Source organism: Toxoplasma gondii, chromosome XII (assembly GCF_000006565.2).
Source record: "Toxoplasma gondii ME49 chromosome XII, whole genome shotgun sequence".
Taxonomy (NCBI): Eukaryota; Apicomplexa; class Conoidasida; order Eucoccidiorida; family Sarcocystidae; genus Toxoplasma; species Toxoplasma gondii.
Window position 1 is genome coordinate 3,691,200 of NC_031480.1, and position 15,165 is coordinate 3,706,364.

The 15,165-nt window shown below is 53.0% G+C and overlaps 1 protein-coding gene across 1 annotated transcript; it reads right to left on the reverse strand.

Annotated features, from left to right (window-relative positions):
- Window positions 1–269: 269 nt before the first annotated feature.
- Window positions 270–15,148, reverse strand: TGME49_248150 (hypothetical protein). The gene is made up of 16 exons (XM_002367121.2): window positions 14,427–15,148; window positions 11,842–13,544; window positions 10,995–11,120; window positions 8,897–10,454; window positions 8,113–8,342; window positions 7,422–7,503; window positions 6,458–6,695; window positions 6,049–6,118; window positions 5,764–5,870; window positions 5,024–5,151; window positions 4,189–4,449; window positions 3,297–3,660; window positions 2,691–2,914; window positions 2,156–2,337; window positions 1,596–1,669; window positions 270–987 (listed from the first exon to the last, which is right to left on the reverse strand). The coding sequence occupies exons 1-16, from the start codon at window positions 14,640–14,642 to the stop codon at window positions 446–448; spliced, it is 6,105 nt and encodes a 2,034-aa protein (XP_002367162.1). The 5' UTR covers window positions 14,643–15,148; the 3' UTR covers window positions 270–445.
- Between the last annotated feature and the right edge of the window lie 17 nt (window positions 15,149–15,165).

A 15,165-nucleotide genomic window follows, 5' to 3' on the forward strand; every position in this document is an offset into this window, starting at 1 on the left:
ATCTGAGGCGACTTGAGCTTGTCCCAAATCGAAGAGCCAGTTTCAATGGAAACTACTAGTGACAAATGTGTGTGCGTCAGCGCCTGCTGGCGTTTAAACAAAGCTAGGACTTACTCAGGCACCGTCGAGCTGACTTCAGTAGTCGCTAGGTTTGATGGCGGGGACCATCGTCGTAGCCACGACTTCTTGCGTGCCACTGAATCGGTGGAGCTTTATTCCACGAATGAACGCATGATCAGCGAAACGTGTATCTCTTCAGAACATGTGCTTCCCGTGTCAGTTTAGTGCTTCATTACCAACCAGTATGGACCCTTTGGTTCAACAGTGGACTGAGGGTCACCGAAGAAAACCACGCAGACAATGCGACCGGTGCGGTCTGGACGAGAACATCGGAAGCGAACAGAGAAATTCACCGGGGAAACTCCACCTAATCGAAAAAACTCTGTCAATTCATGGCGTATCCGAGCTCCCGTATTTGCCGTCTGAGCAGCACCTGAGTCACAGGCGGCTGTGAAAAGAGGCAGCCTGGTAGGTCCTCGTCGTTTGCGGCATCTGCCTCGAGGGTTCGGCTGTCCGGGACGGGCCAGGAATCAGCATCTTCGTTAAAGCACGCAGACGTTTCGCCGAGATCTTCGCCCTCATGCTCGTCTGGACGCGAGTTACGGAGCCTCCAAGTCGCACGCCTGCGAGCGTGCGACCCCGTGTCAGTGAGCACGATACTGGACTCCTGGTCGCTCAGACTCGCGGCGTCTCTGCTTTGCTCCCGTGGACTAGGCAAACTGTCGTGGCTACCCTGGTACGGCATAGAAAAGCAGTCTTTGCCGGAGCGCGGGTCCCGCCACTGCGGAAAGCTGCCTGGGAGGCTCTGACGAGCAGTGTGCGAAGGGCCGGTGAACAAACGCCGTGCGAGAAATGCTTGCACGCCTGCTCCGCCAGCGTGGTGTGGAACGGAGTAACTCGGCAGCTCAAATAAATGCAGTCGCGGCCCTGAACACGGTGAGTCAGTCCGGGCACACAGAAACAGAAGATATACAGAACAACACCTTTTGGCTTTGTTGGATGACACCGAGAAACGAACTCTCCGCACGAACTGCTCAACCGATTTCGACAGCAATGGAAGTCACACTCACAAACCAGCGCAACGAAGTTCTGCCCAGGTGTTCACCGCTGCTCTGGCACAACCGAATGCCCATCGAGACGAAGGCTGGAACTTCAAGACAGGGCTTCACACGCGCGCTTGAGCTTGGCACACGACATGCAGGTACACGCGCTAAGGTGGAGTTTGCCAAGCGTCTTGTACACACAGATAGCGACTCGTGTTGCCCACGAAAAGGCAAGAACGCTTCTGAAAGGTGCTTAGACCATACGCAGCCGGGTCACACGAAATCGGAGTAAGAACCGCGCGATCTGACTGCAGATGCCTCCGACGCTCGGGCACACCAAGACACGAATCTCTCGATACGCGACAACGGATCAGCTCTCCTGAGAGACGTCTTTGAAACGTGACACACTCTAGAGACGCTCAAGTCGCATTCCACGCGCTTCCTCCCGCCCTGAAGCAATCCGCCGCGCTCGACAAAGGCACCTCGACGTACCTGGCACAAAGTTGTACGGCGTGTGACAGTAGTGACTGAGACACTGCAGATGCGGGATTTGCACCGCGTTGAAGCTGCGGAAATGCACAGCGGCACGCACGAGTGCGCCAGGAGCAGCGACCGAGGTGGTAAGAAACCTAAACGTATCCACGCGGCAAAGCGCTTCCGGAGACACTTGCCGCCCGTCCCAGTCTTAGTCCACCCGCTTCCACAGGCAGTCTTCAGAAGGCAAAGACTACCAAAAATGTCGTTGGTTTGTAGCGTTTATCTGCGGCGCACACCTTACATCCCACCATCCGCCAGTATCGATCCCCCTAAATGCTTGCATGTGCTCCCATTTCTCTCCCTCGACGCCACCTGGCCACTGTAGAAGACTGTGTGTACTGCATTTCCTTCAGCAAGAAAGGGAAGAAGGCTCCCCGTAAGAACAGCTGAGGCCCGGGCCTCGTCACCTCGCGTTCGTATTCCTACGTCATCGCCATGTTGCACTGTCGACATCGAACGAAGAGTGCCTTCCACACTGTCCCACCGACACAGAGTGGAAAATGGCTACACCTTACTCGAGCGCAGCGGCGCGTCGGTCTGCGCCCGTGGAATCGAGAAGGCCAGCGTGCAGAGAGACAGCAGGCACGCGGGCTTGGAGAATTGACGCGCATGCAGAGGAATTGGAAGTCATGTGGAGACATGCCTCCACCCGCGCACGGACACTGGCGTACTCCGCAGTTGAGAAGCAGCTAGTCAGCTGAAAGGAAACAAGTGGAAGCCATGGGCGCAGTACACGAGGGGAAGCCTTCAGAGTGCAAAACTCAGATGCGACACCCCAGACACTCTTCCCTGGGTTCGGGACCCGGGGGGAACGGTGACACGGTGCAAAAGAAGTGAGCCATTCCGTAAGACACAATCGGACCTACTCCGACCTGAGCTCGATATACACATAGCTATATAAATCTATATACTGAGACTGCCCTTTTCGAATCCACGTTCGTCATCGGCGTCCTCTGTGTGCCTCTTTTGCTCCGTTGTTCTCCCTTTTGGTTTCTCTGGGGTGTTGTGCTTTCGTCTCCTCTTCTTTTACTCGATTCTTTTTCGTCTTACCTTGGAAAAACACAGGACGACGCGAGGCATGAACTGAGGATAGCGGAGAGCGAACTTGGTCATGGCAGTGATCAAGACGCAGATGAAGGAGGGCGTGAAAACGCGTCTCAGTTCCTCGCGGTGGGCCTCGTCTTCTCGCTCCTCAGACGGGATCCGGTCGTCCTCTCCTTCCTGCTCTTCTTCGCTAATGGAACTTTCGTCACTTGAAGAAAAGTCAGACAAATCTAAAAGTTCCAGAGAAGCGCAGAGGCAGGAACGCCGACAGAATGGAGCTAGCGCGAAGTCAGGAGTCTGTCGTGGTCAGGACACAGTGAGCAAAGAAAGAGAAAAAACAAAGAGAGACGGACAGGCACTTTCCAGCACAGCTGAAGCCGGACCCTAGACAACACGAAGAGCGAACAATGCAAACCCGCGAATCGAAGAGCAAAGATATCCAGAGGCCGTGAGGATGTCTAGGGAGCTCGAACAGCCGTTTGAAACGTTCCTAGAGAACGCGACGAGCGACAGGACGCACGATGGACTTTTTCCAAAGTCTACCATAGGCTTTGCCACTCTTCGCCTGAATTTCGCTTTTCTAAATCACTTTCATCGCCTTCGAACTCGCACCTTCGCTGTCGGTCTCTTCCTCGTCGCTGGACCTCAAGAGACGTATTTCGGATCTCGCCCGCTCTCCCGGGCCGGCTGCCCCAGAGGGTCTCGCCCCTCCCCAAACGTCGTCCCCTGCGGCCAGGGCGGTGTCTCCTGCGCCCGGAGACAGCCCCACACCGGCGCATTGGGCTCCAACAGCTGCGCAAGCCTCGTCCGGAGACACGCGCCCCCGGAAGCCGCGTGGGGCGGGGAATGCACGCAACGGAGAGCGTCCAGAAGAGTACAAGGAAGGCAGCGAAGCAGGGGTGTTCGCGGTGGGACCGACGGAGACAATTGCCTCGTAGGCCAGACTTTCCAGGGCGTCAAAGAATCCGGCGAAGATCTGCAGCGAGGGAAGTGAAGAGGTCGAGGTCGAAGGAACTGAGTCTCCAACACCACTGAAAAGCGTCTTCATACGCCACGCAGAGATGACCAATTACATCTATTTACGCCCGCATACGTGTGTATGTGAATGCGTACCATATACACATCTATATGTATGCAGACACGAAAACAAGTACCCGTACATGCATGTATAGACACACTGAGGTAAATGTGTGTTTGTATTGAATCCTGATCTACAGATACACATGCAAATATGGATATATACATGAAAACCTACAAACATGCGTAAATACACGCACATATATATATATATATATTTATATATTTGCATGTATGTACGTTTGTATGGATGCATGGTGTACGTTTTTATTTACACTGCCGTTCGCGACCATTCCGTTGGTGCACGTTGGCACATTTTGGCAGGTGGGGTACGGGAGAAGTCGTGCTTTCCGAGGAACGGCGTTTCTCTACTCTCTCCGTCGCGAAAGACGTTTTCGCTGAGGCACCGGCGGTCCCAGGCGCTTACTGCGGCCGCTGTCTGAGTGGCCGAGCGAAGCGAGGAGGGCGAACATGCCGATCCTGGCGAACGCGAAGTGGAAGCAAGAGGAAGAGCCGACTCCTCGCCTTCCTCTGAGGCAGTGCCTTCCGTCCACCGCGCGCCGGACTCCGTCAGCAAATGCGGCGAGGAATACTCGCCCATCACCCAGCACAAATGCCGACTCAACAGAGCACCCCGCACAGTCAGGTGTCTGTACACCGCATGCAAAATCTGCGTTCGCAGGGTTATCTGACACACCCAACCACACAAATCACACTCGACATGCCATCGACTAACGTCTTGATTCATGAAGGCATTCTTCGCAGCCATATATGTACCGATATGTCTACGAATACACAGATGCCAATACACACATACATAGATGTGCGTATGCTTACTTCTATACATGGTGCCCAGTGCACAAGGATAGAGCACATACATCTAAATACAAATCTGTAGATCTGAACATGCTTGCGTGGTGGCGCAAAAATGCGCGCCAGGCAAACAACCCCAGGACCAGTACACGTATCTCGAAAGCAACAGACGAAGGCGCAACTCATGTTTTCGTAGTCCTCATGCCTCTCTATTCACACACTGCCCTACGTATGAGCAAACATGCAAACATACATATTCTTTTGTTTACTTACACACACTTATTTATGAATATATATATATATATATATACATGTATGCATATTTCGATGTTTCTCGCTACGGCGTTTCGCGTTCTCTTGGCTATCGCGCGATGCTGCCCTTCGTTGCAAGCGACTGGACGCAGTGCAAGCAGAGGGGATGGGCGAGAGCGGAGGAGGGTGTGGCTCACGACAAAGGTGGGGTGTCGCTGAAAGATTTTTAGAATCATCGACAAGAAGAGTCGATTCAAGGCATCCATGTAGAAGGCGACCGGACAGAGCATGAGGAAGCGCTCGAGCAGCACGCGCAGGACTTTCTCTGAGACACCCGAGAACGGGAAGCGGTCGCAAATAAGAAAAGACCGGAAGAAAGCGTCACAAAAAGCAAGCCTCGGCGATCGCCTCTTCGTGTCAATCTCTATTGGTGTTTCGGAAATCGTGTTCCCGAGACCGAACGCACTCTTCTGTTTCCTAGGACCCTTAGGGACTCCGTGGGTCAGAGCCCACATACGAAGTGAACTAAACAGAAACGAGGAACACACGAGAGAAGCCAGGGTGCAGACAACCACAGAGAAAAAAGCAAGTGAACGAACGTTTCAGACACCATCACACGATACCGATGTATGCACACTCGACACTGTATGCACGCGTATATATACATATATATAAAAACATAAGTATGTGAATATATACATATTTAACTATACATAGATAACTATATATATATATATATGTCGGTCAGCGTACGCAGCTTGATGCCAGCAACTGTATGTAGCAACATATGCATGGGCATACAACTTGGCGTATATATGCATGTGCGATGCTCGGAAGATCGAAAGAAAGAACGCAGCGCGGAGAGAGTGAGTCGGCGAAGAAAGCCGATAGGCAGGCCAGGAGAGAGAGTTCGCAGATTGGACGAAGTCGAATTTACCGATGTAGAATGGCGGCGCGTCTTCCAGAACGACACGGAAATAAACTTGGAGGACGGCGGGGACGACTTTACAAACCGCAGAGAGGCGCGACGTGATTGGCAGCCGCCTGCGACGAACCGGAAAGAGACGGCGCTTGGGTGGATGGCCGAGGATGCAAAGAGAGAGAGAAGCGAACCGAAGAGACAGAAGAAGACGCGAGCCGACAGAGAGCGACGGCAGGAAGATAGGACACGATTGAAAGGAAGGGGAGAGAAAACAAACAAATGCACCTTTTACAGACGAACCTCCAGAGACTGTCGATGCTTGCGAGGACTGCGGCGTTGTCCTCAGCTTCCCAGATCACGCTGTGGCCTCCTGAGAAAGCAAAAGGAGAAAAAAGCAGCGTGTCAGACAGGGAAGAGAAACAGAGGGGAAAACGCAGACCGACACTGGTAGTAGAGAGAAAGGCGACAGAGGCAAGAAAGGAGAAGGGGAGAGAGAGAGAAACGTGGTAAAAGGAAGTTCTCGGAGATCACCGCGCCGCAGGAATAAGAGGACGCAACTAGAGAGGAGAAGAGAGAGGGAAATTAAGCCGAAGGAACGAGACACAAAGAAGCAGAAACGACCCAGCTGAGATCGCGGAAAGGCGAGGCAAGAGTAAACCCGCATAGAGAGGGGAACGAACACCAAAACGCTGTCTCGTTGAGTTCGCACCGGCCTCGTTGCGCAGGAGATATGCTTTCAACGCCCTCAGCAAGGGGCATGCGCCATCGGCTGTAGAGACACTGAGAGCCGCCGCGCCTGCACAGACTTCGCCGGACGAAGAGAAAAATGAAGGCGCAAAGAAGGCCGCAGCAGACGCCCCGTCTGCGTCAAATCGCTCAAGAAAAGATGCCGTTAGTGGAAGATCCAGAAGAGAGTGAAGCACCTCCATGAGCGTCCCGGGACCCACCTGAGACGCACGCGACCAAGAGCAAAAAAACGGCGTCCCTGGGGTGTACGTACACCAGAGAAGACCGACGCCAGCGAGCAGACGAGGCCAGCAGCAGACAGAGTGAGCAGAGAGATAAGAGAAAGAAGCGCGACGCGAGGGGAGCGGGAGGAGAGCAAGAGAGAAGGAAATGACGAAGCAACGCCGCATTGCGAGAGGAGACAGAGAGGAAAAGAAAGGAAGCATTCAGCATTGTATGCCCGATGCATCCGCGGGAGAGATACGCGAGGTCCACAGACGAAGGTGAGGAGGGGACGAGATGCGATGAAAAATTTGAAAAAAATCGGTGCATTCGGATGCATTCGTCGATAGACGATATGCATCTGTCAGACGGCCTCAATGACTTCACCCTTTTATTGCACTGAGCCTTTGTCAAACTCTCTTGACTCGCTCCTGTCTCTTCATTCTCGTCCTCTACGTCCTCTCTTCCATGACCGGGGCGTTTCTCCTTTTGTGTGTCTTTGCCTCTCCTCCTCCCTCGTTCTCTTGTCTTCCCCTTCCCTGCCAGTCTTCCGCTCTCTCGCCTTCCTCTCTGTCTATTTCTCTCTTTCTCCTTCTCTTCGTTCGTCTCGCTTCCTTTCCTCTCTCTCTTCTCTTCCTCTTCCCTCTTCAGGCCTTTCGCTGCTCGTTCTTCTTTTCCTGCTTCTGGTCCCCCTTTCGGAATTTTTCGCGCATGCACGCGCGTACGATTGCGGGCAGGAGAGGCAGCAGCAGGCTTCCCGAGACACGGGGGTGGTAGGCGACCAGCTTGAAGATGACGGGGAAGTATCTGGAAAAATCGCAGAATCGGTTGGCTGGCACTGGCGAATCAAGTGCAGATGCAAAGCAGGAAGTGGAGCGCATGCAAAAGACACGAGGACAAACAGAAAAAATGGGAAACGCAACGGCCGAGAAAAACCGACCACAGCAAAAGGACTCTGAAACGCCACTGCATACACAAAAAGAAGATCTCTCCAGCACAACACCGAGGACTATATGCACAAATGTGCACATTTGTATACACAAAACAAATATCTACATATTTATATATATATATATATATAAATATATATGAATGGAGATGCTAATGGGTACACCATTCCTAGACAATGCTGTCTGAAAACGATAGTCGTTCATGCACGTCGACACATTTATATGTAAAGTCGAATACAATTACATTCACACATACACGCACATATATATATATATATATATATATATATATATATATATGCATGTGTACATGCAAGAAGAGACCTACACAGTCGCGTGGAGATAGGCGCGATCGCCTGTGTACGTATAAGCGTTTCTGTGCACGGGAATTGTCTTTCCGAAGGCTTCCACGAACAGGCAGGTGGAGACCCGCCGCTTCAGCAGGAGTGCCAGGGAGAAGCCGTACCTCGTGAAGATGCTTGTTTTGACGACGAGAGCCTGCATGTTGTTGTTGAGGAAAGTCAGGGCATTCATGCTGAGGAGGACCGAGCGGTAGTGGAGCCCAAGGTGAGTCACGTACTGCTGCACGAAGGTGTCCAGAGACAGCAGCTGGTTTGGCTGATGGTGCAAGTAAAAATGGAAGACGCAGGTGAAGAGATGCAGGCCTCCGACGCCCGCGAGCGTCCTCTCGCACACCTGGAGAAGAAAGCATCTCGCATCTTCGCATCGAGGAATCGAAACAAACTCGAAAAGCGACCACAGCAGAAATCCTCACATAAGCAGGCGAGCTCAGAGACTCACAGATGTCGAAAGACACACACACACACGGAGAGCTTCATATATAGACTTATATACATACATACATACATACATAGAAGTATGTAGTATATATCTACAGTAAGTGTATACAAATATATATATGCATGGGAACATAGATGTCGATACACACACATGTATGTGCATATGTGTGTGTCGAACTTGAGACACTCCTGCATATGCCCACGCCTCAACAAGATTGTATGTTCATGCAAAACAGAGGGAGATATTCACCTATGCACCTACATGTATTTGTAAACATATATATATATATATATATATGTATGTCAGCCCATGACACACAGACGCCGATACGTAGCGCTCTCGCTGTCTCAATATGTATATATATATACATATAAATATACATTGTTGGACGGCGCGTTTGATTTCGAATCGTGTCTGTGTGAGCTGAAGGCTGGATGGCTGGCTCGTACACGCTTGATGGTGGGGAAGACTGTCGCAACGTATTGCGAGTCGCTTTGACAGACAAGGTCGAGAATCCTCATGGCTTCGGTGCCAACAGCGTCCGCCATCTGCAGCTCCCAGACAGCCTCGGAGATGCCTGCTCGTTGCCCAAGTCGCCAGACTTCTGCGCCGCCGATCTGCACTCCTCCGTCTGCGAACGGATTTTTGTGTTTCTTCTCGCCATCGCCTTCTCTAGACAGCGCTGCGCCCTGCTGTCGGTGGCTGTACCGCGAGGTCGCGAAGGCGGCTGCTGCTGTCTTCGCAAACAGAGAAGCAGACGGCGTTTCTGTCCTCTCATCGTCGCTCCGAGACAACGCGGAAGGCGCAGACGCGGAGGGGAGAGGAGACGAGGGGAGCGAAGGAGACACAGAAGAAGACAAAGACGACGATGCAGCAAAGTTCGCCGAAGAAGAGGGCGCCGAAGTGGCGGCCAGAGAAGAAGCGAAGCGAGCGAGAATGTCCTTTCGACTGTCGGTCCGTTTCCAAAGCAAGGCCCAGGGAGGGAGGGAAGCCGCGAAAGACGGCTTCTCACTCTTTTCGCGCATGCGCAACACCTGCAGGCGACGGAGACTCTGCTGCAGCTCCAGCTGAGAGAGCAGCCGGATGCAATGGGCGGCGACGGCGGCGAGGAAGCGGCGATCGAGAGGAAGCAAACGCCGGAGAAGAGACACTCCGCCAGGCGCTGCAGCGCCCACGCACACAGCAGACGACGCAGACAGTCGGGCAGAAGGCGAGGCGGCGACGCGCGGAGAAGTTTGCGGGGCAGGTGGATCTGGCGAGGAAGCGGGAGAAGCAGAGTGAGGAGGACAGATTGAATGCCGAGACGAGGACGACGACGCGCGTGAGCACGGGCGACGTGAGGAGAGATCTGAATGCAGGCCAGGTGGATCTGATGATGCGAAGTCGCTTTCTGCGTTCGAAGCTTCTCTTCCTGGCAAACTCGCCGACCCGCGGCCTCCACATGAAGAGCCGACAGATGCCTCCGAAGAATCACCGGCCTCCCTTTCTTCCTCGCCTTCCACTCCACGCGTAGTCACACTTGCAAGCATGCTTCTCTCAACGTCGAATCGCCTCGTCATCTGCACAAGTCGCTGAACGAGATCATGTACTCCCGCTTCCTCCCGCTTTTCGTTTGCCTCCTGTCTAAACTCCTCGTCGTTCTGCTCTGCAGTCCCTTCTACTTTCTCTTCCGCATCAAGACCTCCTCGCTCCTCTGCTTGTGCGTCGGTTCTCTTTTCTTCTTCCTCCTCTTTCTCTGCGGCTCCCTCCGCTTCGTCCTCCTCGCCTCCCTCTTCTCCTCCCTCTCCTCCATCTTCTTCTTCTCCTTCTTCTTCTTCTTCTCCTTCTTCTTCTCCTTCGTTTGGGGCCGACTGCCAGACGCGGCGCTTGAGGAGAGCAGAAGCCGAGCGCGACTCGTGGGCAAGCGAAGAAGAAGAGAAAGAAGCTCCTGACGGTTGAAGGCTCGAACGCGGAAGGAAGCCGAAGTGGATGAGCTTGAAAACCGCTTCTTCGCCAATTTGCTTCTGTCTGAAAAAACGACAGAGCCCGGGAACCTCTCAACGTAACGGCCTCCAGAAACGTATGCACACCGTCACATACGATGCAGATTCCCTCACATTCATATGCATGCGCACACACAGGTCTCTACTTGTCGCCACGTTCAAGTTCACATATACACATATATACATGTATACGAGTATACATATACATGCATATATGTATACGCATATGCATGCATAGGTGAGTGTACCATTCTATATGCATACATACAGAGCGAGTCGATATTCACATAGATCTATTTGTATACGTGAAGATATGTGTGCACCCATGATTCTATCTATATATCTATATATATTTATATATTTATATATATATATATATATCTATTTATATATATATATATATATGTATATAGTGTGCGTGTGGGCGCATGCACAGATTTGGCGTCGATAGGTTGGTTTTCGACCGATAGCAAGGAGGTCCTTTTTTGACAAGGCTCGAGGCCTGCGGAGGCGTTTCACAGAGGCAAGCGTCTCGCGACAAGTGCTCAGTGTTGAAGCGACGAACCTCTCAAACGCGATTTGTCTGTGATAGACAGTGACCATCCACGCGTAAATCGCAGAGAAAAACTGGATGCTGAGACGATGTTCATCCGTGAAGTCCTCCGCGACGCACAGACAGGTGAACATCTCTCTGGCGAGAAAACAAGCAGGGAACGCAAAGACATGGAGGAAAGAAGAACGGAGGAGCAGACACATGCAGACTGAGGAATCGCCTCAGGACGAAACAGAAAAAATGGAGGAAGGCTGAAGACACACCGCGTCGGCCATCAACAGACAACATGTTCACTCGAAGAAGAACCGCTCCCCTTCGCAGACTCCAATCCTAACGCCTCCCCACGTCGTTTCATGCGCTTACTCACATATATGTATCTATCTATATATATATATATATATATATATGTATATATATATATATATATATATATGTATATATGTACGTATATATATATGTATATATGTATGTATATATGTACGTATATATATATGTATATATGTATGTATATATGTATATATATATATATATGTATATATATATATATGTATATATATTCTATGGAACTACATCGTAATATACTCTATCACACCTATATATAGATAGAGTTGCATCTATAGATATACATATATATAGAAATATTCAAACCTAGAGGTATGCAACTCTGTCTGCGTATCCCCATTTATTCATCTAGACATGTGTACAAGTATGGACCTCTGAGAGACTAGGAAGACGAGCAGGTACATCTGCGTTGAGGAGACGCGAGGGTCGACACTCGACGCACAAGGAACTCGAGAAACTCGCGTCTCGCGTCTTTTTTTTTTCTTCGCGCAGGAGCTTGGCGCCCGGTTCGCCTCACCGACAAGGTTTTCCGTCGGCTTCGAGGATGGCTGTTCCGCGTTTCTCTCCCCGCCAGAAGCTGCGGAGCAGCGTCCACTTTCCCTGCGACTCTTCGGCCGGGCCTTCGCTCTGGGGACTCACGAGAAGCTCCACGCTCCATGCCTCGACGCGTCGGACTGCCCGGCACAACGTCTGCACCCAGAAGTCCTCCACAGGCACTCTGTCACCTCCAACGCAGCTGGCGGCCTCCACCCGCCAAGCCTCGCCGCCGCCCTCGGCCGCCGCCCACCCCAGGCTCGAAGCTCTGGACGCGGCAAAACATGCGCTCCGGGCAAAGAGCGACCGCCTTCCCACGACGGAGAACGCGTCTCCAGACTCGCAGAAGCACCGCTGCAAGAGGGAGAGCAGACACCCGAGGGCCGCCTGTCTCAGGGCGAGGGGCAACTGCGACAGTTCGGAGACACCACCGCGAGCTCCATGCCCGACCGGCGGCGCGAAGACGAAGCCTGTCGAGAGCGGCGCAGGGGGAGCGTCGCCGCTCTCCTCCCGCGAGGCCTCTCGGGGCGTCTCTGCATGCGCAAAGAGACGCGCGACCGCAGGCGAGTGGAGCAGCCGACTGGCGCTGCGCTGCGGCTTCTCCGCACCCGGTGGCGTTGCCTGCATGCCGTCACCTTCAGGACCGACACGGTGACTTGGATGTCGCGCCGAAGAAGACGAAACAGACGAAGCAGAGGAGGGGAACAGAGAGGTTAAGATGGACGGCCGAGAGGCCTTCGACTGCAGGGCAGCCTGCGACGCAAACGATGAAGTCTGGGGAGACTGGGAGACTCCACACACTCCCTCACGGTGGCTTGCCGCCTCTACGCCTCCTGAGCCTCGCCCCGACAACTCCGCCGGTTCGTTCTCGTCGCCTTTTTCTCGCCTCCCCTCTGCAAATCTCTCTCCGCGGCGACTCAGAGTGCCTCTCGGTGGCGCTCGTGCCGACGCGAACGCGTTTGCATCCCCTGCTTCCTCCGGTCCGCCCGGCCGCCCACCTGAGGCGACGCCCTGGCGCCCTGCGACTCCAACATGGTTTCCCGTTGCATGCGTGTGTGGCGGTGGCCAGGTGATCCAGGCGACGAAGTTCTCCACGTTGGCAGCGAGCAGATCTGGAGGCGTCAACTCGGCAAGGAGACCGAGAAACACACCCAGGTGATGCGGACTGTACAGGGCCATATTCCCGCCGAAATTCGAGAAGAAAAAACCAGGGAGATGCCCAAACGCGGCCGCCGCGCCCCCCGCGCCCCCAGGCCTCGGCGCCGGAACCGCGTCCGTGGCGCCCAAGGCTCCAGCCGATCCGTCGGCGGTGGCGGCCCGCAGGCTGCAGAGGCGCGCGTCGAGGGTGTGCGGAGGCTCGCGCTCGCCCCCGAGGGAGACGTCAAAGGAAACAAAGCGAAGCGCGGGAGGGGAAGCCTCTGAGGCCTTCCGGGGAGCCGCGGCAACCGGCGAAGGCCCCAGCGCTGAGAGAACCAAGGACGCAGGCGCGCCGCGCGTCCCCGGCGTCGCGTCGGTCAGAGCGCCCGCGAAGGGTGAAGGCGGCGAAGACGGAGAAATCGACGCGAGCGACTTGAGGAGCATCGCTGCAAGAAGGCGAGTCGGCAAGTCTGCAAATTCCGCGCTGCTGACGAAGAGAGCATAGAGATCCAGTTGTACGCGGTGGATCAAGGACCGGAGGTAAGAGGCCTGCAGAGACAGACGGGGGGCAGAGCGAGAACAGCGCCGGTGGTCTACGTTCAAAAGTCTGAGAAATGGGGACGAGACAGGAACCTGCGCTGTCGCAAACGAGGCGCGGCGAAGGCGCCAGCTGCGAGACCAAAGCGCACGGGGGGGGATCAGGCGACCGGCCTGCGGTTGACTCCCCCCTCCCCCTGCACGGACCCGCGCGGCGACAGAAACGCTGCGCCACCGATATGGAAAAGAGGGAAAACATCAGTCAGCTCCCCTCCACAGCGACTCCCCATACAGACGCCTAAAACTTTATTTATTTATCGTACATGTATATGTATGTGCATGCCTGGTTATAAACATATAAATACGCATATATATATATATATATATATATATATATATATATATATGTAAATATGTATGCATATGTATGCATATGCATATATGTGTATATATGTATATATGTATGTATATGTATATATGCATATATGTGTATATATGTATGTATATGTATATATGTATATATGTATGCATATGCATATATGTGTATATATGTATATATGTATGTATATGTATATATGTATATATGTGTGTATATGTATATTTGTATGGATATGTATGCATATGTGTGCGTATGAGTCCGAGAAAGAGTGCATCGGGGATGAGGAGGCGCGGAATCAAGACGGTGGGGAGAGGAGAGAAGACATGCATATGGAGAACGTGGAACGAGGACTGTGGCCAGGCGTCAGCCTTGACTGGGAAGGACGTCTGTCTCTATGCATGCAAGTGGAAGAAAAAAGAAGCTGGGAGTCGGGGGCGCCGAGAGAAACGCTGGCTGGCCTCTCTTTTAGACAGAGGCGGGCGCTCAAGAGGGGCAGTTTTGTGGGGATTTCTCACGCTCCGATTGTGCACTGGGTCGGCGATGAGCGCAGGAGTGAACATGTTGGTCAGAAGGAACGCATGCAGATGCCGCAGCATCGCGGAGACCTCGAGGAGAGACGCAGAAGCGTGAGAAGGAAAGGCCGCTCGGCTTCGGTGCTGGTGTTGAAGCGCCGCCGCGAGACCTTCCAGAACGCCCACAAGGGCAGGCACAAAGCCGCTGGCCGTCGTCATGGGGGAGGAGTTTGGGCGCCAGAGGAAGGCAGGAGCAGGGAAGGAAGGCACAAAAGACGGAGGAAGAGAGAAGAACAGAACGAGGGGATGGAAAAAGGGGAGAAGGAATAGGAGAGGGAAGAGAAAGGAGCAAGGAAGAGAAGCGAAGAGAGAACAAAGTATAGACGAGAGAGACCTGAGGTCACTTTGCCTTGAGGCTGGGGAAGCTGAGTTTTTCGCCTTGTCGCTCGAAGGCGCGGAAGCGAAAAAAAAGAAAGTTAGCCGCCTCCATTGTTGACGATGGAAAAGAGCAAGAGAGAGAAGTCGCGAAAGTAGGACTTTGCATCACATCTTGAAAGGACAGAAAAAATGAAAGAATCCGACGAAAAAGTGTGTGTCTTCTTCTCGCAAGCAGGAACTCTCACATGCACAGGGCTGCCGGCAGCATGAAGACAGCGACTCTAGACTGGGATGAGAAAGTTCCTTTCCACAAAAAGGAGCTTTTTCCTGAGAGCGACATGCAAGGAGAATGAAGGCCAGGACG

Bases quoted from the DNA above. Each gene is read 5' to 3' on its own strand.
- TGME49_248150 (XM_002367121.2), bottom strand. From the start codon at position 14,642: ATGACGACGGCCAGCGGCTTTGTGCCTGCCCTTGTGGGCGTTCTGGAA. The intron at 13,545-14,426 runs GTGAGAAATCCC...CTGTCTCTGCAG, and splicing joins ACCCAGTGCACAATCGGAGC to GCCTCTTACCTCCGGTCCTT. The intron at 1,670-2,155 runs GTAAGGTGTAGC...GCATTTCCGCAG, and splicing joins CGACGCGCCGCTGCGCTCGA to CTTCAACGCGGTGCAAATCC.